Here is a 25,210-nt window from a genome sequence, read left to right as displayed (position 1 = left end):
GAATGAAAAATAGGGCTGGGAGTGTTGCTCAGAGATAGAGTGCCCCTGGGTTCCATCCCCAGTACCACAAAAAAAAGTAGTGCTGGGTGGAGTTCGTGACTCTTCTCCTCTCTGGGGGAGTTGAGTCCTGCTCTGGCAGAAACTTCATTTTTGTGTCCATGAATTCTTTGGTTCCAACTCCCAACAATACTCAACCTGTATAACTAGGTGTTTTAAAAGGAGATTTAAAAATATATGCATGGAAGTATACAAGAAAATCAGGCTTAAGAAACTAACAGAAAAGGAAGGCATAATTTCTTTTCCTCCATAACTACATGGATGCTAATTTATCTATATAATTGTACCTACAGTATATTCTCATACGAGAACAAAGAACTTCCTTTCCATAAATCCCTTACACAGAAGATATCCTGGCAGTCGCATGTATGCTACTACAGACACAAGCCCAGGAAAACAAGAGCCAACAGTGACTCTATAAAATGCCCTGTAGGATGTAACAGGAGCTTAGCAGGGGCAATGGGAAAGCCACAGAGTCAGAGTGTGTAAAGGCAGAACCATGGCCACTTTCATACTTCCAAAATTGGCTCGCTCCACTTGTGTCCACCATGGAGGAGCACTATAACAGGGCTATACCTGTGCACTTTAAGCAGTGGGTATTCTGACCACCTGAACTGTGTTCTCATCTCGACCTAGTCTGTATTTTCGGTTTGCTCCAAATCCTTAATCTTGACTCTTTCTCACACTTCCTGCACTGTCCTTTCCAAATGATAGCATGTCCCCGCTTTCAGCTTATGTAGGCAACTGAGCAGAACTCAGGAAATAGGTTTTTGTGTTACAGCGGAGGGAGCCCAGGGACACTCTATCCGAGCTATAACCCCGGCCCTAGTTTTCATTTATTATTTTGAGACAGGGTCTCACTAAGTTGCAGAGGCCTCACTAAATAGCTGAGGCTGGCTGTGAACCTATCTCAGCCTCCCAAATATTGAGATTAAAAGTGTGTGCCACCACGCCCAGCAAGATTAAACTCTTATAAACCCTGATGGAGACTTCTTTCTGAGCATAACAGGATAAGAGTTCAAACTACACCGTGCAGTCTGCCGACCCGCACGTCAGTATCCTCCTTGTACGCACGGGGCATCTGGACCTGGTCCTCACTTTTCCTCCATGTTCTCAGAGGAGTCCTTCAGAGTATACCTCATCCAAAATGTGTAGGTCCAGAAGTATTTACGATTTTGGATTTTGGAAAATTTACATGGACTTTACTGACTGAGCATCTCTAGTCCTAAAGTCTGAAATCGGAATGACTACAAACTAGGAAACTCTTTGAGTGTTTTGTTTCAGATCTCAAAGCATTTGGGAGTAGAGAAGCTCAGCCTACAGCATTAAGACAATTCAGCGGTTTCTTGCCTTACTATTGGAGGTGATGTAACTGGTGTGTATTCAGGAACACGCAGTGTTAATATGCTTTCCTTGCTGTACTTTGACGTCTTGCCAATCTTGTTCTTGTTTTCTGAGAGAAGCTCTATAAACCATATTCGTCAAACTCCTAAAGTCTAAGTATGTCTGCAGAGTGGAATTATTTCTTATTTTGTTTTTATGTTCCTTTTTTAACTTAATGTTTTTATTTATTTTTGTGTGTGTGGTACTGGGAATGGAACCCAGGGGCATTCTACCTCCGAGCTACACCCCCAGTCCTATTTTTTATTCTTTTTTTTGAAACGGGGTCTCACTAAGTTGTAAAGGGCCTCACTAAGTAGCTGAGGCTGTCCTCGAATAGCGATCCTCCTGTCTCAGCCTCCCAAATACTGGGATTACAAGTGTGAGGTACCACGCCCGGCTGAATTAATGTTTTTAATGATTTAAATATTATTTTTTTCACTCCAGCCATTTTTACATATCCATGCTCCTCCTGTCCTTTAGCCCCTGATGACACCCCACTGCTGATGTTGCGTGCTGAGTTAAACATTTCCATGAAGAACTATGAGCTGGCCCTGCAGGATGCCAATACCGTGTGCGAGAAGGAGCCACTCTTGACTAAGGTGATTTGTATTTGTTGGTGTTAGAGATGAAAAAAGGAGTTTATGGGTTTTCCTAAGAACACAGCAATGTAACTGCGATGAGGTACTTGCGGACAGTGTATATTTTTTCCAAATCACCTAAAGTAGTCTAAATTCGACAATCCAACAAAATGGCCAAGTCTCCAGCTAGATCTGATTAGAAACACTAATTTAGATCACTCTTAATAAATAACTAGCCGAATAATATGCCTTGTGCACTGAAAAAATATGCAAACAAAACCATCAAATTTTATAAAACTAAGCGAAGAGCTGAAAAGAAAATATTTAAAACTTTAAATAAGAAGATTGCATAATGATCATAAATAACTGTTCGGCCTTAATATACATATGGGCATATGGTGTTAGTGAAATAATTAACATTTTGTGTGTATTTTGGGCTAACTGTTTTTGTTGGAAAGGTCTAATATTTCTTCTGATGACACAAAATGAGCTATTCTAATTCAACAATGATAGCTTAAATTGTACCTAGTGAAATTTATGGAGCCTAAGAATAAAATAGTTTATTAATGAATCTGAAATTTAACCCCCTTTAAAAAATTAAAGTCTTAATGTACTTGAGATGAAATTAGTGGCTATAGCATATTCTGTGAGCTAAAATATTTATTTTCTTGATGTATTATTTCTTTTAAGTGTGTGTAGGGGGTGGTAATAGGGATTGAACCCAGAGAGTCTCACTAAGTTGTTGAGTCTGTCTTTAAACCTTCAATCCTTCTGTCTCAGCCTCCTAAGTACTGGCATTACAGGTGTGTGCCAACATGCCCCACCTGGTGTATTACTTTTTTATCATCTTTTTTTCTAGAAACATTGAAGACATATTAACCCAGGTTAATAGAAAAAATGTATAACCAATCCCTCCTATTCTCCCTTTCTTTCTTCTTACTGAAATCCTTTAAAGCAAAATGTTTTCAAATTAAGTTGAGTTCAGAGGTAGATTTAGGGATGAGCCCAAGGATGGGAGCAAGTATTTGTTGAATAAAACCCATAATCCATTTTGTTGATTGTTTGCTTTCCTAAAAACATATTCAACACTAATTTCTGGTGCCTTTTCTCTTATACTTTAACTTACCTACCCATCCTTCCTTCCTTCCTTCCTTCCTTCCTTCCTTCCTTTCTTTCTTTCCTTCCTTCTTTCTCTGAGGATGGAACCCAGAGGCATTCTACCTCTAAGCTATACTCCCAGCCCAATTTTTTAGTCTTTATTTTGAAACAGGATCTCCTAAAGTTGTGGAGGGCCTCACTAAGTAGCTGAGGCTATCTGTGAACCGCAGTCCTCCTGTCTCAACCTCCCAAGTACTGAGATTTCAAGCATGTGCCGCCACATCCAGCTCCTTGATCTACTTTTTAAATTTTATTTTTAATTGACAAAATTTGTGTATACTTAGGTATATAATGTTTTTCTGAAATACCTATATTGTAAAATGTCTAAATCAGGCTAATAAATATATGCATTACTTCATATTACCTCTCAGTTTTGTACTGAGAACACTTAAAATATACTCTCAGCAACTTTTAAGGATGCAGTACATTCTCATTAACTATATTTGCCCTGTTATGCAATAGATAGCATTCTCCTATCTAACTGAAATTTTGCACCTTTTGGCCAACATCTCCCAATCTGTTTCACTCCTAGTAAATGAACTTACTGGGTAGTAACCATAAGTAGGTACGGTGTGGTCCAAGGAGGCCACGGGGGTGTACCCTTGGGGCCGGTTCTATCCCTGGTTTCTTCTTCTGGCTCTCAGTTTCTTGGCTTCTCTGAGCGGAGCAGCTTCCCTTCCTGCTCTGCTACTGTGATACTTCTGCCTTGGAGCCAGCTGTGGACTGAACTTCTAACCACAAGGCAGAATAAGCTCCTCTAAGTTGTTCTTATTAGTTGTTTTGGTGACAGTGATGAAAAGCTAACACAGCCATGACCAAACCTTAATTATAAGTTAATAAGTAGTGTTTCTGACTGACAGTAGACCTATAATTGCCCTCTGTGGCTACATTCTTCGCCATATTACAGTTCTTGGAGCTAAAAACTTTGTAGTATGTCTCTGGCAAGAGATAGACTTCTCTACAAAGTCTTGTGGCTAATTATAACTTCGAGAGTGGCAGCAAAGGAATGTTTAATGTTTGAGATTGCAATCATATCTTCAGTGTTTGTTACAAATCTGTGGACCTTGATTCTTCACAAGTACACAGTGAAGAACAAACTCAACACAATTAAGAACAGAAATTTATGCCAGCTTGTTTTCTAACCCAGGGCTAGGGAAAAATTGATGCTGGAAGAAGAGTTGAAGTGGTGGGTGGGGGGAGGGACGGGAACTGAGCTGACTGAGGGGCAGAACAGCTTGGCCCAGCATGAGGAAACGAGGGGGAGACACTGAGAATTTGCTTCCAGGTTCCAGTTGGGGGGGGCTGTCACAGCAGGTGGATTTATTCAGGCAGAATGACTCATGCAGCCAGCCATGGCTGACATTCATAGCTAATGATTCAAAGCTTTTTGGGCAACTGAGTGAACCAATACTAACAAAAGGTATTTGCCCACTTGCAGAAATATGTGTAAGCACATAATCATCTTGATCTCACCAAGCAGAGACCCTGTAAGACTCAAAATTATTTTAAAAAACCCTAACTTGAATTAAACATTTATTGACACATAGAGAGGTATCACTAATGCAAGTATTGACTGAGCTATCTGTACACATACGGGCATACTACACTGTGAAGTTCCTTGTATATATAAGATAGTCTTTTTCTCAAAGAACCTTTGGTAGATAGAAGCTACTGAGACTTGAGTCAGGGACTTTGACTTGTAGATGGTTTAGAAGGGTCTCTACCAACTTTGAACTTATAATGATTTTTAAAACTGCAAATTTTTTTTAAGATTCATGATCCACAAAAGCTGGATCCCTTTAAAATTGGTAAAATTTCAAATGCTCATCATAGTGATTCTGTGGGAGAATCACAGATCTGAGCTTTTCAGAAATCCCAGGGTGAAGTCAATGATTTATTGTTCGAAATATTTGTCATGGTTTGTAAAGTGGCAGCTCTCCTGAGAACTGAGAGGTAAGTGATGTAACGACTAGCTAGCTAACAACTGTAGGTGGGATGTTGATGCTGGGGATAGGAGCAGGTCATGCCAGCCTGTTCATGGTACTGAAGGCAGTGGGAAGGGGCCTGCTAGGACAGGAACCTGAAACTAGACCTTGACTGGTGGTTAGTGGCTGCCAGTGCTGTGGACACTTTGATACATAGGGAGAGAAAGGAGACAGTGAACTAGGTCAGAGTGGGAGTGCACCCATTCTCCTCCCTCAGGAGACCCCTTCACAATGACAATAGGGAAGAAATATAACTTACTTTTCTGTTACCAAAAGTAACAGAAGCCAGGCGTGGTGGCGCACGCTTGTAATCCCCGCGCTTGGGAGGCAGAGACAGGAGGATCGCGCAGGTTCGAAGCCAGCCGCGCGCGCTGGCTTAGGAAACCCTGTTTCCAAACAAAAAAAAAATAAATGTAAAAGTAGGTCTGGGAGTGTAGCCCGGAGGTAGAAGGGCTTCCAGGAACCCCAGTACCACCAAAAAAAAAAAAAAAAAAAAAATGTAACAGAAAAGTAATAAAGTGGTCTTGTGAACACAGAAAAAAATTATAGAAGCTGGAGTTTAGGAAAAGTAAAAGAATAAAGACATTGGAAAGAACCCAAAAACAAAAACTAGAGGAGAATCTAGTCTCAAAAACCTGCACATAAGCCGGGTGTAGTGGCTCATGTGCCTGTAATCTCAGTGCTTGGGAGGCTAAGACAGGAGGATCACAGGTTCAAGGACAGCCTCAGCTATGTAGCAAGACTCTTAACAACCTAGCATGAGCCTGTTTAAAATAAAAAATAGAAAGGATCAGAGTGTGTCTTGCTCAGAGGTAGAATACCCCTGGGTTCAATCCCCAGCACCAAAAAAAAAAAAAGAAAAGAAAAAAAGAAAGAAAAAACTCTGCACATGAAAGTAAAGAAATAAGAAGTGTAATTTCACAGGTTTGGGGTTCAAGAGTCCTGTTCATCCCTATGGCTGCAGCTACCAAAAAAAGGGAGGGGGAATACCCTCAGACTGACCAGACCACCTATAAGTACCAGAGTGTTGAGGAGTTCAGGGCCAGAAACCATCAGGAAATGCCCAGTGGCATGAAGAGAGGGAAAGGGAGACATCTTCTTAGCACAGAAACTGGAGTAGTGCGACACAGATCCAAAGCGTAATTCTAACTCACAGCTAAATTGGGCATGCAAGTAAGAGATGCACAGGAAACGGTGGGCAGGGACCAGCTTGAGATCTTCCTAGGAGACAGTGACAGGACCCTATCCTGAAGTGTAGTGAGTCTACTCCCTAGTCATGCACAGCTCAGCCAGGAAAGCTTGAAGTGTCACAGACAGAACAGCTAGAACTTAGAGAAGCTTCTACAAATGGAAATTTCAGAGTGGGTAAGCCCCAACTCTGGCTAAATCCTGGTTTGCTGGCAAATTCATAGGCATGGGAAAGAATGCCTTACAAAAGAGCGTTGAAAAGTTGGGACAGAGCAGAAATACAAGCAGCTCCATTCAACAGGGAGACAAAGGCTGCCAAGGAATCTCAGAGGTGAATTGCCTGTTATAACAACCCAGTCACATTCAGAAGAGGCCAGTGAAATTCAGAGGGGTTGGTACAACATGAATAATGCCAGCTTCGACCAAAGACACTAGATGCACAATGAAATAGGAAAGTGTTGGGTTAGGATAAGAGACAGTCAATAGAAATTATCTTTGAATGGGCCCACATAATGTAATTACCGCAAAATGACTTGGAAGTGGTTTGTTACAGGTGGGGTATCCCTTATCTGAAATGTTTGGGACCAAAAGCATTTCAGATTTTGGGCATTTTCAAATTTTAGAATATTAGCTTATATAGAATGAGGTAGCTTGGGGATGGGACTCAAGTGTTGTAAACACAAAATTTATTTATATTTTATATAAATCTTATGCACATAGCCTAAAGGTAATTTATACAATATTTTAAATAATTTTGACATGAAACAAAATTTTGTGGTATGGAATGTTTTACTTATGGCCTCATCTCAGTGCTAAAAACATTTTGTATTTTGGAGCAATTCAGATTTCATATTTTTGAATTAGAGATCTTTATCCTATATAAGGTTCAAAGAGTTAAATAAGATTATATCCAATAAATTAAGAAAAACATATTTTTGTATTATTAGTGATCACAGCAGGGAAATTGAAGCACTGAACAGGTAAACTAAAGATGAAGATTGAATTCTGAAATTAAAACCTGTAGAGTTTCCATAGCACATTGTACATGCAGAGTGTCAATTAAGTTAAGGGTAGGTACATAGAAATAGAACAGAAAGAAAAAGAATAAAGAAGATAAAAAGAATCTAAGAAACCTGTGGGACAATATGAGGTGCTATAATATATACGTAGTTGGAACACAAGGAAAGGAGACGAGGACCAGGAAGAAATAATAGCTCAAAACTTTCAGGTTTAGTAGGAAATTTAATTTCAGATCCAGGAAGATGAGTGAGAACCACGAGCAAGATAAACTCAAATCACAATCAGCCGCCGTGCTTTAAACCAAAGATCAGAAGAAACCTTTGAGACAAGAGAAGAACAATGACGTGAAATGAGAAAGGGGCATACCGAGGGTCCCGGGCTGCACGGTGACACCTCAGCAGGAGTCACGGAAGCCGGCCGACGCTGGCACAGCCAGCTCATAGTGGGGAGAGAGTCAGGTTGCCTCCCGAAACAGGGCCCCACTGAACGGTGCATGAGGAGTTTCCTGGACACATAGACATACATGCACCGGAATGGCCCTAAAACATGCCGACCACACAAGGCACACACAGATGAGAGGACCGTACTAGTACCAGGCAAAGAATACAGAAGACTGAAAGAAAATGTATACGTTAGGGTCAAACTTGATGACAGTAAGAGGATCAGTATGGCAAATAACTAAAGAGGGAGATAGACAAGCTAACAGTCATAGGTACATTTTCCAGTAATTGATACACTAACAGGAAAAAAAATTAGATTATATTAATAAAATCTGAATGGGATTATCAGTCACCTTAACCTAATTGACATTTATAGAACGTGCGCTTAATTATAGCTTGCATGCACTTTTTAATGCATATGGACTCCATTCCTGGTAAAATAAGACTGATGCTTATTAAGCAAGAAAGGTTTCAAATCATTGATGAAGTTCTTACGTTAAGAACCTGGGAACTGAAGAGCAAATTACAACCAAGGCAAACAGAAGGAAGGGATAAGTGTAAGAGCATAAATCAGCAAATAGTACTCAGCACAAATGATAAAAAAGCCTCTGGTCAGGTAGCCATTAAATTGTCAAACTGCTCATTTAAAGACACGGTTAGAAAGGCGAAAGGGCAAACACAGGAGAAAACGGCTCCAAGGTGTATCTCTGATAAAAGAGTTGTCTGTAGTATAAGTAAATCTCCAGTAGTGAGTCCAACAAAACAATAAGTAATGGGCAAGGAATTTGAGTATATGTATTTACTAAGGAGGACATGAATTTCAGTTAAACACAAGAACAGATGTAATAATCAGGCAAATGAGAGTTAAAGCCGTGGAGGCACTGCTGCAACTCTAGGAGGCCTTTAACTAAAGAAACTGGCTCTGGCAAGTATGGCCAAAGGTACTCCTGCACGTATCTGGAGGCAATACAAAATGGCCCAGCCACTTTGGGAGAGTTTGGCAGTTTCTTTAAAGTTAGTCATATTATACCCATGAGACTTAACAATCTTACTTATATTTTCCCAAGAGGATAAAAAATTACATGCACACAAAGACACATGTGGTTGATCCCAGCAGCTTAGTCCATGATAGTCAAAGACTAATGAGTAACCTGAATATCTATAGTAGATTTTGAGCCATCCTTGATGGGTTTTATTTGTTTTACTTAATAACCAGTTCCAACGCTTTTCTCAGAGCTGTTTTTTTTTGTTGTTTGTTTGTTTGTTTATTTGTTTTTGCAGGTCTGGTGATGGAACCCAGGGGCATTTGACCTCTGAGCTACACCCCCTGCCCTGTTTTTAATTTTTTATTTTCAAACAGGGTCTCACTAAGTTGCGGAGGACCTCACTAAGTAGCTGAAGCTGTCCGTGAACCGCGATCCTCTGGTCTCAGGCTCCCAAATGCTGGGATTACAAGTGTGCGCCACCATGCCCAGCTCTCAGAGCTGTTTGTATTCAAGTATGTTTAATCACATTGGGCTTTTTACATAGATACACTCTCATATTTCTCTGCTTTTTCTTTGGATTAATCCAGGGGCACCATATAAAGGCGCAGGCTCTTTCTGGATTGGGAAGAACTCTGGAAGTGCTGAGGGAATTTCTCTATTGCCTTGCTTTAAATCCTGACTGTAGCTCAGTGAAGAAAGAAGCCCAGAAGGTATGATTCCAATAAGTGACTTTCTTCTGAAAGGCTGACATACAGCCTTTGTGTCTCTGCTGGATAATTCTTGCACTTAAACAAGAAATATAATTCTGAATGTTCATGACACTTTAGATTTAAGACATACAGTAATACTGATAAAGTCCATGCATCTGATAACTTCTGAAGACATTTTGCATTTTCATCCATGGGTTCAGCTGCTTTGGTGGAACAGTAGACACATCTCAGTTGAGCTGAATGAGAGGTGAGTTGTTGTGTGCGGCTGAAGAGGCCAAGTGGCTTTTCTTAGGGTTTGTGACTTCTAGTGTTAGGGTTTGTGTAGAAGCCCTGTAAGGACATTGCACCGTGTGTAACACACATCAATTTTCAGCACAGCCTCACCAGCGTGATACAGAGATATCTGCTCTTTTAATCATAACTAAACACACTTAATGTAGAAATCTCTTCTATAAAATCCTGAAGAGTAAGTGCCTGATTTTTACTTAGCACCTCCATTGACCAGGAGTTTGTGGCTTTTTTTGTTTGTTTGTTTTTTGTTAGTTTGTTTTCTTTCTTGGGTCTGGGGCTGGAGCCCAGGGGCATTCAACCTCCGGGCTACACCCCTGCCCTATTTTTTATTCTTTATTTTGAAACCGGATCTCACTGAGTTGCAGAGGGCCTCACTAAGTATCGGAGGCTGTCCGCGAACTGCGATCCTCCAGTCTCAGCCTCCTGAATGCTGGGATTTGGGATTACAAGCGTGTGCCACCATGCCCAGCTAGGAGTTTGTGTTTTATGCCAGTGGTTTCTCTCCTTTGCCACTATTCTGAACACCTCTTACCTATTTACTCTGTAATTTCTACTTATCAGCTCTAATTTTGTTTTATAGAGCAACAGAAAATGAATCAGTTCTTCTATACTTCACACCACTTTAGGTGTACTTGAGAACTGCTATTTTCTTTGCTTGAAGTCATTCTTTGAGCCAAAAACATGCTCTTCTCTTAGAACAGGGTGCTGGGGTTTCCTTCTCTTGATGAGTTCTAGTATGCTCCACATTTCAGCATTCACAGCCAACAGGTACCGGTAGTGAAGTTGTGTCTTCCCTGTATAAATACATTAGGAAGTCCGAGCCTGGTAGCACACACTTGTAATCCCAGTACTTAGGAGGCTGAGACAGTAGGATCGTGGATTGCGGACAGCCTCAGCTACTACTTAGTGAGGCCCTCCTCAAATTAGTGAGACCCTGTTTCAAAATAAAGAATAAAAAAATAGGGCTGGGGTTGTAGCTCGGAGGTAGAATGTCTCTAGGTTTCATCTCCAGTACCATTAAAAAAAAAAAAAAAAACTAGGAAGCATATTTATTTTTAGCCTGGTATCATCACACTATTTACTCCTATTAGAAATGTTCTTTAAAGCCGGGCGTGGTGGCGCACGCTTGTAATCCCCACGCTTGGGAGGCAGAGACAGGAGGATCGTGCTGGTTCGAAGCCAGCCTCGCTGGCTTAAAAGAAGGAGGAGAAGGAGGAAGAGGGGGGGGGAGGAGGAGGAGGAGGAGGAGGAGGAGGAGGAGGTATTTGACCTCCGAGCTACACCCCCTGCCCAATTTTTATTCTTTATTTTGAAACAGGGTCTCACAAAGTTGCAGAGGGCCTTACTTAGTAGCTGAGGCTGTCAGTGAACTGTGATCCTCCAATCTCAGCCTCCCGAATTCTGGGATCACAAGCGTGCCCACCATGCCTGCGTGTATTTCTTTTCTTGTGCAGTTGATTGGCATTTGTCAGTCCTGTTCAGTTGTTGCTCGTTGGTTTTTGGCCATCATTCTAACTTGTTAAAATAATGTGGCCTCATGAGTTGGTTGTTCCAGCCATCTCTGCCTACTTTGTCCCACCTGCAAATTTCTTTAGCATCTCAAAACATGTCCTGTCTCTACTGACCCTCATACCAGCATTGTGAGGAAGCCACCCAAGCTCAGATGAAGCATATTCACAAAGGTCCCAGGACCAGAATTGGGGTCTTGAAGATTCTTGTCTTGTCTGGTGCTTTTCAGACATGGTGTTTCCCCCCTCTGGCATTCTTTGTTGATAGATACCATCTATCACAAATAAAGTCAAAGCACTATTGGCCCATTGCTGGCCATGCACAGCCCCAGCCCCAGCATGCCCACTGAAGGACCCTGTGTCCCTACTGGGGATGTGCCTGCACCCTGCCAAGAGGTCACAGGTTCTGGCCCACTACCTTAAAACATGAAGAATGGAGGGGCTTTGTTGGGATCTCACTCTGTCTGTCATTTTCCTTTCAAGTCCTTGAGTTTAGCTGATACCGTCTGGGTGTCAGCCAGAGTACCTTACTGGCACTCGCACCCCCAATTCCCAGGGGTCCATATTCTTGAGCCAGAATCCTGGGCCTTGGCTTTCTCCTCCTATGAAGTTCCTTGGCAGGTGGCCTTGGTGGTCTTGTCATGAGTAGAGCTGTCCTCTAGAAAGATATCAGTCCTGTGGATGATCACAGTTTAGACCTACTCTGGGATCCCCTGCAACCTCTACACCACACTTTTCTCCCTCTTCTCTGTGAGACTTTTAGGAGAATTATAGTCAAAAAGGGAGGACCAGACAGAAGGAAGTTGTAAAGCTCATCGTTTATCATTGGTAAGATCGATACATAAAGAGACTAGAAGCTAAAGTAAAACACTGATTGTGGTTTTAAAAATGCTTGAACTTTAAAAGTTGGCCATTGAAATAAGGTAATTGTTAATTTTTACCTTTTAGGCCTATTTTTTCTGTTTCCTTTGGGGGAAAAAATACTCATTCATTTCCAAATGTGTCTTAAAATATTTCCAGAAGTGTCTTAAAATATTTTCTTCTGTTCTTGGCAATTTTATAGGTAATGTGTGAGGTGTTTTTTCCAGCTTCAGAAAATGTGCACCAAAATGTGAGATCTGTTATCCAAAGCAGATTAAAGGCACCAATTCAGGGCAGCACAAGCGCGCAGCCTCAGGAAGAAGGAGGTAGTGCTGGGAGCTGCGAGGTAAGAGGTGCATGTGTCTGTCCGTGTCCTCTTGACTAAGCTTCACGTAAGCTTCATGTGAAACATTTCACACGTTACTCAGACAAGGTGGCACGCCCTGGTTACACGTGTTTCTCAGGAGCAATCATAGCCCCTCAACCTGGGTGTTGAAACTTGCAAGGAAAGTAAGGAAATGAATCAAAGATTGAAAGGCAGAAACTTTGGAACATTTCCAAATAACCTCGAATATCAGGAGACCTGAAATTATCTTGACATGGAGCACAGAAGGCAAAAGAATTATTTGAATCCATGATGTATGATTTGTATATCTTGTGTGCATATGTTATATATGAAGATTGGTGCTCACTGACTCTCAGAAAGAAATTATCCTGTACTGTGCCATGAAACTGTACAACTCCTCTCATGAGCTGATAAGTAAAGCCGATTATGAGGGAAGAGCATAAGCCCTCTTTTCCAGAGATCCCTAAGGTAGGGTCTGCCGATTTTTTTCCTCTTATGTTGTGATTTTTTTGAATATTCAGAATTTTTTCCTACTTAACCAGAATCCGTCTGAGAAATCTGATGCGCCAAGAAATGCCAATTCTTCAGTTTTATATTTTGTACTTGGTCTGCACTTTGAAGAGGATAAAAAGGTATTAGAAAGTGTATTTCCACCAGCACCTAGCACTGGTTTGAAGAGACAGTATCCAAGTGATGAGGAAGATGAATGTGATCTTTCCACCCCTGGGAAAATTCCCAGGAAAGGTTAGTAAGCTCTTCCGCCATAATGTGGTGTGACCCTGAGATGTTAGGTTTTGTTTGTTTGTTTGTTTGTTTGTTTGATTTTTTTTTTTTTTGCAGTACTAGGGATTGAATCCAGGGGCATTCTACCCCTGAGGTATACCCTCAGCCCTATTTTATATTTTTTATTTTGAAACAGGATTTCACTAAATTATGGAGGACCTCACTAAGTAGCTGAGGCAGGCCACAAACCTGCAATCCTCCTATCTCAGCCTCCCAAGTACTGGGCTAGTTAGTATTTTTTTTTTTGGTGGTACTGGTGATGGAACCCTTCTACCTCTGAGCTACACTCCCAGACCTATTTTGTATTTTATTTGGAAACAGGGTCTCTTAAACCAGCGAGGCTGGCTTCGAACCTTGTGCGATCCTCCTGTCTCTGCCTCTCAAACAAACGTGTGCCACCATGCCCGGCTATATATATATATATATATATATATATATATATATATATATTTTTTTTTTTTAACAATTTACATAGGTAAAATCAATAATGAAATGTCTATTTGAAACTGTAGTGTGCTTTAGATGGCTGATCCTACAAGGACTTTATACTTGAAAGCAGCAGAGAAGATTTAGATGTGCATACGGCCTTTTCTTCTTGCTCACTGTCCAGATGAATTGTTGCTATATACCAAACTTAGCTGCTTACCACCTCCTCTTCAGGGAAAAAAAGAAAAAGATCTGCTCGGTGCACAGGGTGCTTCTACCACCCGTTTGCACTTGAGGCTGCCACGCCACCCCTGTGGTCATTGCCCATGCCTGCCCCTGTATTCTGTACCTGTATGGTCACTACATAGGAAGCTTCCTGCTCAGCATGATTTTTTATGTTGGCGTCACATACTGCACAGAGGAAGTAACATTTATTGTATGCTGCTATTCAGATTTGGTGTTAATGGAAACATTTCTCAATTTTTCAGATACAGACGCCTCCCCTCAAAGAAGAGTGCACCATAAGAAGGGAGGCCCAGAGCTCCGCATCGAGGCAGCTGACTTTGAGTGTGCCTTGTGCATGAGGTGCGGCGGCTGAGAATCTGTGCAGCTCTCTAAAACCTTAGCTTCCCTGGGTCTCATACCTAAATGGAATGGGCTTTTTACTAAGGGAATTACATATACCTAAGTAATACCTGATTTATTTTCTAAGAAATTTGATGAAGAAGGTGGAAATGGATATACATGATTCCCAAACAGTAGGGAATTGCATGAGGAGCCCTTATTAGACGGTCTCTTTGGACGTCTTTCTGAAAGCACGCATCTTTCCTCCCAGGTTGCTTTTTGAGCCTGTCACCACGCCCTGTGGACACACGTTTTGCCTGAAATGCCTGGAGCGGAGCCTTGACCACACCCCGCAGTGTCCCCTGTGCAAGGGCAGACTGTCTGAAGTAAGTGTACGTGGCAGACGGGCATCCCTCTCGCCCTGAGAGGGTTCACACTGCTCCTCTGCTTCTGCATCCAGTCAAAGGAAGATTTCTCTAATCAGAAACAGGTCATTTCCCACCTCCTTGATGAATCAAAAAATATACAAGGAAAGTTTAGACGCAGAAATAGCTAAATTTCAAGGAAATTTTTGGAGTAAAACATAGTTGAGATAGATAAAAAATAGGTAACAGGTTTAAACTAGCTGACATTACTGACCCCTTACAATATATTCATTATAAGTGGTTCATACAACATTCTGAGGTGTTTAGTGTGTGCCAGATGTGTTCCCCGGACCACCTCATGAGAGTTTTGCATAGGAATGAAGGGCCTGACCGCTCTGACTGTCTATAAGCCTCTGATACCCTTACCAGCTGTCAGTTTCCAATGTCGTTGGTTGCAGTCAAAGCCAGGGGGTCCACAGGGAAGCCGTTTAATGATCCCTTCTTTTCTCTCCTCTCTTAGCTTCCCCAGTCCTTTTCCACTAATCTGCTGGTCTCTTTCTTAATTTTCTCAAGGTTTCTTTTTCTTTTTTTTCTGGTTTCCACATACAAAAGAAAACATGTGGACCCTGACTTCCTGAGTTTGGCTTATCTTACTTACCATGATACCCCTCAGTTCTACCCACTTTCCTGCAAATAATGTAGTTTTTTCTTTTTGGCAGAGTAAAACTCCATTCTGTATATACACCACATTTTCTTTAGCCATTCTTTTATTGATGACCACCTAGGTTGGTTCCATAACTTGGTTTTGGGAGGAGTGGTATATCTGGGTCATGGTGGCTCCATCCTTAGTCTTTTAAGGAAACTGTAGAGAAAGCTACCTTTTCTCCAATCTATGTTTTTGGTGCCTTTGTCAATGATAAGCTAGTTCTGACTATGTGGATTTGACCTTTTATCTTCTGTTTCGTTCCACTCGTCTGTGAGTCTGTTTTTATGACAGTAGCATGCTGATTTTATTACTATAGCTCCATAGTAAAATTTGAAGTCAGGTGTTTTATTCAGCTTCTACATTGCTGAGACCAAAATGCCTGATGAGCACAACTTAGAGGAAGAAATGTTTATTGGGCTCATGGTTGGCCAGCACTCAGGCAGAAGGGCCTTGGGCATAAAGGAATAGGAGAAGCCATTCTCACATTACCTCAGAGAGAGAGACACAGCATCCAGGAACAGATATTGTTCTCAGGACCACTCCCCCAGTGACCACCTCCTCTAGCCATGCTCTACCTCTGAATATTGGTGCATTGCCAACACATGACCTTTTCTGGGGGGCATTTCATAGCCAAATCATGACAGGTTTTGTGATGCCTCCAGCATGGTTCTCACTGTTCAGAATTGCTTTGGCTATTCTGAGTCTCTGTAGCAGATGATGTTGATGTTGACTGGTTGGATGGATGTTGCTCACATGAATGACATTGAAGTCAGAATGATGTTTAGAGAAAATTATTATTACTAGAGAAAGAGGGCAGCTGAGGGGATGGTGAGGAGAGGACGCTCTCCTTCCACCAGTGTCTTATATTGAGAATTTTAATCAAAACATTGTAAGAGTGATTAGTCACTGGAGACAGTAAAGAAGTCATGGGATGGGTTAGGGAAAAACATCAAGTCACAGATGAGACTGAAGGAAAGCATAAACAAGGAAGCTGTCAGGTCTGCTTATCACCAGATACCCACTCACTGTCTCCCTTGGTCCTGGGTGGCAGCCTGTGACCCTCTCTAGCCAGACTGAGGTGACCTCAAGCTGATGGCTGAGAAGCCTCTCAACAGGTCTTTGTTCTTCCATAAGAATTTTAGGACTGCTTCCTAGTTCTGTGGAGAATGTTGTTCCTATTATTTATGGGTAAAATACATTTTATTTTTATTTTGTCAAATCCTAGAATACAGTAAGCTAAATGTTGAGTTTATTGCTATCTGTGTGCTTAAGATCTAATTCTTAAATCTAGATATTTATTTATTTATTTTATTTATTTTTGTGGTACTGGGGGTAGAGCCCAGAGGCTTTCTACCTCCGGGCTATACTTCCAGACCTATTTTATATTTTAGTTGGAAACAGGGTCTCACTAATTTGCTGAGAGCCTCACTAAGTAGCTGAGGCTGGCTTCAAACCTGTGTGATCCTCCTGTCTCAGCCTCCCAAGCGCTGGGATTACAAGCCTGCGCCACCATGCCCAGCTAGATCTAAATATTTAAAACTTTACTATACTTGGTCAGAAGAATTTAAAGCATATCTAAATCTTAAGGTCACCAGTAGATACTTATGCTTTCAGTTTTCTACGTTCGGTATGATGTCACCTTTGTTTTTGTCATGTGTTGTCTTTATGATGTTGAGGTAAGTTTCTTCTGTCCCTAACTTCTTCAGTGTTTTTAGCTCAAATGGGTGCTGAATTTGTTGAATACTTTTTTTTTTTTTGCATCGATTAAGGTGATCGAGTGATTTTTCCCCTTTTAGGTCTATTTCTAAAATATGTATGCACTTTGTCAAATCACATGCACGCTAAATCTGAATTCTTCAGAGTGCTCATTATTGCCGTCAGTTCTTGGGCTGCGTACCGTGTGTGGTCTGGAAGTTTCCGTAGGTGGTTGCTCCCCTCAGCTTGCTGCCCCTGTTCTTCCCTGAGCCAGGGGGCTGAACTCATGAGAGTAAGGTACACACTGGGTAGCCACCATTTTTAGCAGACCTTTTACGCATTACATTTTTGAAAGTACTGGGGATGGAGCCCAGGGACATGCTACCTCTGAGCTACACCTCCAGACCTATTTTTTGTTCTTTATTTTAAAACAGGGTCTCACTGACTTGCTAAGGGCCTCACTAAGTGGCTGAGGCTATTTGCGATCCTCCTGTCTCAGCCTCCAAGTGCTGGGATTACAAGTGTGCGTCACCACACCTGCCTCGCTCTTTACCTTTTGCATGAGTCCTTATAAGTACCACAAAAACCGGGGGGTGGGGGGGACAACAACATTGGTAAGGTTGGGAGTTGTGGTTCAGATCTCAGTCTTTGTTATTATTATTATTATTGTTATTATTATTTTATAGTACTGGAGATGGTACCTAGGGGCATTCTAACTCCAAGCTACACTCCCAGCCCTACTTTATTTTTATTCTTTATTTTGAAACAGGATGTCACTAACTTGTGGAGGGCCTCACTAAGTAGCCGATGCTGGCCGTGAACCTGTGATCCTCCTGTCTCAGGAAGGATTACAAGCTCGTGCCACCATGTCCAGCAGTCTTAGCTCTTATACTCAAACATTAGTAGTCTATTTTTCTCAAGTAGCTTCAGATTTTCGCCATCCAAAATGACTATGTCACGTCTTTCTTCTCTCGACCTGTAATAGTCCACCTCCTTCCCTCTCACTAATGTGGTGGTCCTGGCTTGAAAGTGCAGATGCCATCAGCATGGGCAGTCCTCTGTGAGCACCTGCTCCTGCCCCAACCCACAGGTGACAGGCCACGCCTTCTCATCTGCCCAGAGGCACCACCTCCCTGCACCTTACTGACCTTTAGCCTGGGAAGCTTTGTCCTGGAGAATTGATATATGGTATCATCTAACTTTTTTCTTGCTACAGTTGCTGGCAAGCAGGAATTTTAATGTAACTATTCTGGCTGAAGAATTAATATTCCGATTTTTGTCAGAGGAATTGTCTGACCGGAAGAGGATTTATGACGAGGAAATGTCAGAGCTGTCAAAGTGAGTATGCACTTACTCTGCACTTGTTTCTTTAGGTTATTTTTTAATATGAAACTTTTTAAGCTCTTTTTTTTTTTTTTTTTTTGGTGGTACTGGGGGTGGAACCCAGAAGCTTTCTACCTCTGGGCTATACTCCCAGACCTATTTTATATTTTATTTGGAAACAGGGTCTCACTAAGTTGCTGAGAGCCTCACTTAAGTAGCAGAGGCTGGCTTCGAACCTGAGCAATCCTCCTGTCTCAGCCTCCCAAGCGCAGGGATTACAAGCATGTGCCACCAAGCCCGGCTCTGTGCACTTGTTTCTAATTCCAGATTAAAGAAAAGAAAATTCTGCTTACCCTCTCCTTACCTTAGCTTCTGTTATTTTTTGGACAGAGAATTTTCTTGGTTTAATAATGGGAAAAAAATCAAGCCAGGCATGGTGGCGCACGCTTGTAATCCCTGTGCTTGGGAGGTGGAGACAGGAGGATCGCACAGGTTCAAAGCCAGCTGTGCAGGCTTAAGAGACCCTGTTTCCAAATACAAATATAAAAAAATAGGTCTGGGAGTATAGCCCGGAGGTAGAAGGGCTTCCAGGAACCTCAGTAACACCCAAAAAAAAAGGGAAAAAGTGATCATTGTAATGTATTTATGGGAATTTAATTGCAAGAAACTGTAAGGAATATTCCACAAGTATGCATTACAGTAGTGTAGTTGTATTTGGAATCTAGACATATGATACTAGATTTTTCAAAATGAAAAGGCAATGTATACAGAACAAGAAGTGGTACCAAGGGTTATAACTTAGATCAGGTTTGATTTTTTTTTTTTTTTTATCTTTTAAAAACAGTTCAGGCTGAGCATGGTGGTGTATACCTGTAATCCCAGTACTTGGGAGACTGAGATGGAGGATCACAGGTTCAAGGCTCAGCAACTTAACTCTGTTTCAAAAAAAAATAAATAAAAAGGGCGTAGCTCAGGTAGAATATTCTTAGGTTCAATCTCCAATACCTTGAGGGATAAAAACAGTTCAAGTTTTGTGTTTTAGTGGCAATCTTAACAATATTCCACTCTTCTGCTTAAAGCTCAATGCCTAAGCCGGGCGTGGTGGTGCATGCTTGTAATCCCAGCGCTTGGGAGGCCGAGACAGGAGGATCGCATAGGTTCAAAGCCAGCCTCAGGTACATAGTGAGGCTCTCAGCAACTCAGTGAGACCCTGTTTCCAAATAAAATATAAAATAGGTCTGAGAGTGTAGCCCAGAGGTAGAAAGCCCCTTGGTTCCATCCCAGTACCACACACAAAAATAAATAAATAAAATCTGGATCATATATAGCCCATGCTGCTACTTCTCAGTATACTCATTAAAAAATAAGTAAAACTCAATGCCTTTAACTACCATGTCATTTTTTGGTTTGATCAGAATTTTTGAATGGCAGAAAACTAACATTTTGAAATAAAGTAATATCTCATCACAATCTCTCATCCAGTTAAATAGAGCAGATTGGCAGGACACTGGGCAAGCCGGGAGCTTCTTCAGTCATGGTCTTTGGCTCTTCCTCCCAACTAGGGTCTGTCTGAAGGCTTGGTTCTGGAGATGGGAGATGGGGGTTGGCTCGCGACTGCTGTGTTGGTGACTGCTCTACCTCCTGTGTCTGACAGCTTGCCAATCTACGCTAACGTTTCCCTTTGCTCCGCAGTCTGACCAGGGATGTGCCCATCTTCGTGTGTGCCATGGCATTCCCCACGGTTCCCTGCCCGCTCCATGTCTTTGAGCCCCGGTACCGGCTTATGATCAGGAGATGTATGGAAACGGGCACCAAACGGTTTGGCATGTGTTTATCTGCTGAGCATGCAGGGTGAGAATTACTGCGTTCCAACGTCCTGATTAAGTGCCTACTTTGTCTTTTTCGCGAAAAAGTTTAGGATGGAAGCCGGGTGTGATGGTGCACGCTTGCAATCCCAGCATTTGGGAGGCTGAGACAGGAGGCTCACGGTTCGCGGACAGCCTCAGCTACTTAGCGAGGCCCTTTGCAACTCAGTGAGACTCTGTTTCAATATAAAGAGTAAAAGATAGGGCATGGGGTGAGCTCGGAGGTAGAGTGCCCCTGGGTTCCATCCCCAGTTCCGCAACAACAGAAAAACGTTTAGGATGGTGCTTGAAAACACTCCCGTCACTCCAGAAGCCAAGTTCAGAGCCCGTCATGCAGCCCACCCTTCTGGCCTGGCCACTCCTAGCTGCCACTCTCACTGGCCCACTACATGGTACTTGCCCACTGCTGCCTGCGGCTCATGCTCACACCCACGCCTCCCTCTTCCTTCATTTCTTTTCTAGCCCACCTAAATAAAAACAAAGCCAGTCTAACCTTTTAAGTCTAGAAAAATGGCAACATCTTCCGTGACAACTTTATCTATTTCCACAGCCATTAATTTTGGCCTTAAAAGAACCTATGGCTCATGGTCTCTGCCCCTCTGTTTCTTATCAGTTGTCAAGGAGGGTGTTGCAGGTCAGCAGCTCCTCTCCTCCATGGGCCGATTTGGAAGCTCAGGTCTCCTTGTCCCTCAGGTTGTCATAACCTCTGCATGGTTACAATAAAGACACCACATTCAGGTGCTAGCTGGTAGAAGAGGCACATGCAGTCTTTAACAGGTGAGGGCAGAAAGAGCCATTTCCTTATGTTCGTGCCTGCTGCAAAGGGAGGCTCGTGTGCCCAGGAAGAGGGGAGGATGGGTTTTTAAGGCCACCCAGTAGTTCCACCACAAATAGAGACCGATCTTTTTAAAAAACATGCTGCTAGGCATGGTAGTACATGCCTATAATCCTAGTACTTGGGAGGGTGAGACAGGAGGGTCACAGGTTTGCAGCCAACCTCAGCAACTTAGTAAGGCCTTCTGAAACGTAGTGAGATCCTCTTTCAAAATAAAAAAAGTAAAATAGAGTTGGGTGTATAGCTCAGAGATAGAATGCCACTGAGTTCAATTCCAAGTGCGCGCGCGCGCGCGCGCACACACACACACACACACACACACAGTATAGGGTCTTTATGGAAAAAAATTCTAAAAAATTTTTGAAAGATGGTCAGGGAGCTTTAATAAGTGGAGAGAAATACTGAGTTCATGAGTACAGAGATTCAATGTCATAGAAAGGACATTTCTACCTACTCTATAAACCCAAGTAATTTCAGTCAGCATCCCAGGAGACTTTTTTTTAAAAGCATAAACTTGTTTAAGCTAATTGTAGAATCAGTGTGGAAAAGAAAAAGACCAAGATCAGGTAGTTTTGAAGAAACCAGTTGAGCAGATGGAAGAACATTTTTGTGATAACAAAATGATAAGCTGTAATATAGTGAAATGGAATTTATAGAGAAAAAGTGGATCAGGTCATATTTGGATTCCAGATTTACATATAATTTTGTGGAAAAGACAGACTCTTCAGTAAAAGGTACCTACAGATTACAGTTCACATCCTGACTCTGGGTCTTATTGTGATCTGCAGTACCTGTTTAATTTCCCTAAGCACCTGTGCTTCTGGGGCCTGAGCAAGTATGTACTATAAGCTACTGTGCCATACTTGGCATGTGGCAACTGACTAGGATGTGGATGATAGCTGTAATAGTGAGTGTGGGCACAAACCCGGGGAGAAGCTGTGGAGTGAGGATAGACGCACTTGGGGGCGCCCTCGGGGGGGACAGGCAGAGCAGGGTGCTGTGAAGGGCCATTCTGGTCAGAGGGTGAAAGGGTGGCAGAGCTGTTGCCTCACAGCACATCAGCAGGATCCAGCTGCGGAGGGGCCAGGCGGGAACGTTCCCCCTGCTTGTGCTGGCTGGTGGGTAGGGTGAGCACTGGGCAGGAGCTGCGGGAGGATGGAGCAGAGTCTGAGCCACTGCTCCCTGCGGGACCCTGCTCCCTGGCGGCCCAGCCGGGGGGCTGAGGAGCCACTCCAAGATGCCGTCTCTCCCATCTCAGGTCTCTCCAGCACACTGGCTGGTTTGAACTGAGGCCCCAGTCCTCTCCACCTGTGGGCCTGTCTCCAGGATATTTAGGGTCCCGCAGAAGCAGCCACCCACAGGGCTTGCCTGGTAAATAGCTCTTGCTGGTCTGATGTGGAGGCACTCTGTTTAGTTTGTTTCTATATTCATTCTAAAACTCAGACTTTCATCCAAGGAAAAACCAAGACCTTCTGCATTCTTAAAATCACAGTCTTCTTTCCAAACCACCCTTTCAGGATTTCAGAGTATGGCTGCATGCTGGAGATAAAGGACGTCAGGACTTTTCCTGATGGGAGTTCTGTTGTGGACGCAGTTGGAATTAGCCGGTTCCGAGTACTGAGCCACCGCCACCGAGATGGCTATAACACAGCAGACATCGAGTATCTTGAAGATGAGAAGGTAAGGCTCACCGCACCGTGCACTTGGTAGAGTCAGTTACCTCATTTCACTCTGGGTCATGGAAAAACACTGTCAGAGGTTTAACACTAACACTTATTTCCTTCTTCATCCAGCACTGAAGTTACTTATTCTTGTGGTAGATTTTTAACATCACCAGAGTTGGCAGAGAAATTTCTTCTAAAATAAAAATGACCTTCCTACCCTTAGGGAATGCGTAAAACCTACACATCATAAAGTAGTTTGTGATTTGCAGAAACAAAGTCAAGTCTTTACCGAAGAGATACAGACATATTTTTCTGTCATCATTCCCTGAGCAACACAGGACAGCCGGGCACGGTGGTGCACAGCTGTCATCCCAGCCATCAGGGAGGCCAAGGCAGGAGGCTCACTTGAGCCCACAAGTTTGAGGCCAGGCTGGGCAACATAGTGAGACCTCACCTCAGAAGAGAAAAGAAAAGAAAACAGCACAGTACAGTAACTATATGCATAGCATTTACATCGTATTAGGCGTTATAAGTAACCTGGAGGCAAGTTACAGTATGTGGAAGGGTGTCTGGAACTTGTATGCAAACATTGTGTTTGTATGGATTTTGGTATCTGCAAGGTCCTGGAACCAGTCCCCCATGGGTAACTGAGGGCCAACTCTACTCCAGACCTTGCAGCTACTCAGTGCTGCCCTTGGAGTGCAGAAGCAGAGCAGATGTGAATGAGAGGCCGGTTTCCAGGAAAATGATCTTTATGAAACTCAGTGGCACCAGGCGTGGTGGCACTCACCTACTGATCTCAGGACTTGGGAAGCTGAGACAAGGATCGCAGGGTTGAGGGCAGTGTCAGGAACTTGTGAGGCCTAATTTAGAGAGAGAGAGAGAAGATGTGATGAACAGCATCGGACTCACAGCGGTAGTTGTCAGTCCTGTTCCCAGGTATTGGTGAACTTCAGAATGAGACACAATGTTAAAAATAATATTTTTTTTTTGCAGTTCTAGGATGGAACACAGACTCGAAGCTACACCCCTAGCCCTATTTTTTATTCTTTATTTTGAAACAGGGTTTCACTGAATTGCAGAGGGCCTAAGTAGCTGAGGCTGTCCGTGATCCACGATACTCTGGTCTCAAGCTCCCAAAATGCTGGGATGGCAAGCATGTGCCACCACGGCCGGCTAAATATAGTACTTTAAAATGCCTTCCACAGTTGGGTGTGGTGGGCATGCTTGTAATTCTAGCATTTGGGAGTCTGAGACAGAAGGATCCGGGTTCATGGACAGCCTCAGCTACTTAGTGAGGCCCTCTGCAACTCATTGCAACCCTGTTTCAAAATAAAGAATGAAAAATAAGATTGGGGGTGTAACTTGGAGGTAGAATGCCTTGGGTTCCATCCCCAGTACTGCAAAAAAAAAAAAAAAAAATTAAAATCAAAATTTAAAAAATGCCTTCCTCAGCTAAATATGAAAGGCTCTGAACCCTAACCCCTGAAGAATTTTTTATATTTAGCTTATCAAAAGAAGGAGCCTAAATGGCCAATACACAAATGAAAATGGCTCCGGGTCTTCAGTCATCAAGGAAATGCCAGTAGACCCACTTTGAGACCCCCACCTCATCCAGCCAGCAGGGCTGTTATCAAAACAACAGAGGGCAAATGCTGGTGAAGATAAGGGTCTCACTGATTTGCAGAGGACTTCACTCAGTTGCTGAGGCTGGACTCAAACCTGAGATCTTCCAGTCTCAGCCTCCCAAGTACTGGGATTACAAGTGTGCGCCACCATGCCTGACAATCCTGTTATTTTTAAAATAAAAAGTTGTAATGCTCTAAATATATCTTAGCTGAAAGGTTAAATAAATTATGTAATGATAATTGCATGTAGCCATTGAAAATTCTTCACAACATGGACTATCTGCTTATGTGAAGAGTCTCAAAGGAAAAACAGGGGAACAGTTGTTCTCAACTGTGTAAAAAGTACAGAATTTGTTTTTTCTTTTTTTTGGGGGGGGTACCGGGGATGGAATCCAGGAGCATTCTACCTCCAAGCTACACCCTCAGCTCTTTTTTTTTTTTTTTTTTGGTACTGGGGTTCCTGGAAACCCTTCTACCTCCAAGCTGCACTCCCAGACCTAATTTTTATATTTTTATTTGGAAACAGGGTCTCTTAAGCCAGTGAGGCTGGCTTTGAACCTGCGCGATCCTCCTGTCTCTGCCTCCCAAGTGTGGGGATTACAAGCGTGCACCACCATGTCCAGCTTCATCTCTATTTTTTATACTTTATTTTGCAACAGAGTCTTACTGAGTCTCATTAAGCAGCTGAGATGCCCGCAAACCCGGATCCTTCCAGTCTCATCACCCAAGTACTGGGATCATAAGTATGTCCACCAGGCCTGGCTGCAGAATTTCTCTATTGAGCATATGTCACTCTTATGAAGCAGTAAATGCCAGGAACCCACTTAAGTGTACGGCTGAGGCTA

General features: G+C 42.7%; 1 protein-coding gene across 1 annotated transcript in view; it reads left to right on the top strand.

The window, feature by feature from the left end:
- The window catches only part of LONRF2 (LON peptidase N-terminal domain and ring finger 2), a gene marked incomplete at both ends in the record, with an annotated part of 35,347 nt that overhangs the window by 6,862 nt on the left and 3,275 nt on the right, over positions 1-25,210 (top strand). Inside the window, 9 exons of the mRNA XM_080711283.1 lie at positions 1,921-2,039; positions 9,383-9,505; positions 12,368-12,511; positions 13,054-13,255; positions 14,209-14,305; positions 14,556-14,670; positions 18,267-18,388; positions 20,066-20,224; positions 22,591-22,753. Coding sequence (XP_080567409.1) covers positions 1,921-2,039; positions 9,383-9,505; positions 12,368-12,511; positions 13,054-13,255; positions 14,209-14,305; positions 14,556-14,670; positions 18,267-18,388; positions 20,066-20,224; positions 22,591-22,753 — 1,244 coding nt within the window. The remainder of the gene's footprint in view (positions 1-1,920; positions 2,040-9,382; positions 9,506-12,367; positions 12,512-13,053; positions 13,256-14,208; positions 14,306-14,555; positions 14,671-18,266; positions 18,389-20,065; positions 20,225-22,590; positions 22,754-25,210) is intronic.

The sequence above is a fragment of the Muscardinus avellanarius genome (assembly GCF_963383645.1).
Source record: "Muscardinus avellanarius genome assembly, chromosome: 15".
In the NCBI taxonomy this organism is placed as follows: Eukaryota; Metazoa; Chordata; class Mammalia; order Rodentia; family Gliridae; genus Muscardinus; species Muscardinus avellanarius.
This window is presented reverse-complemented; position numbering and strand designations above follow the sequence as displayed.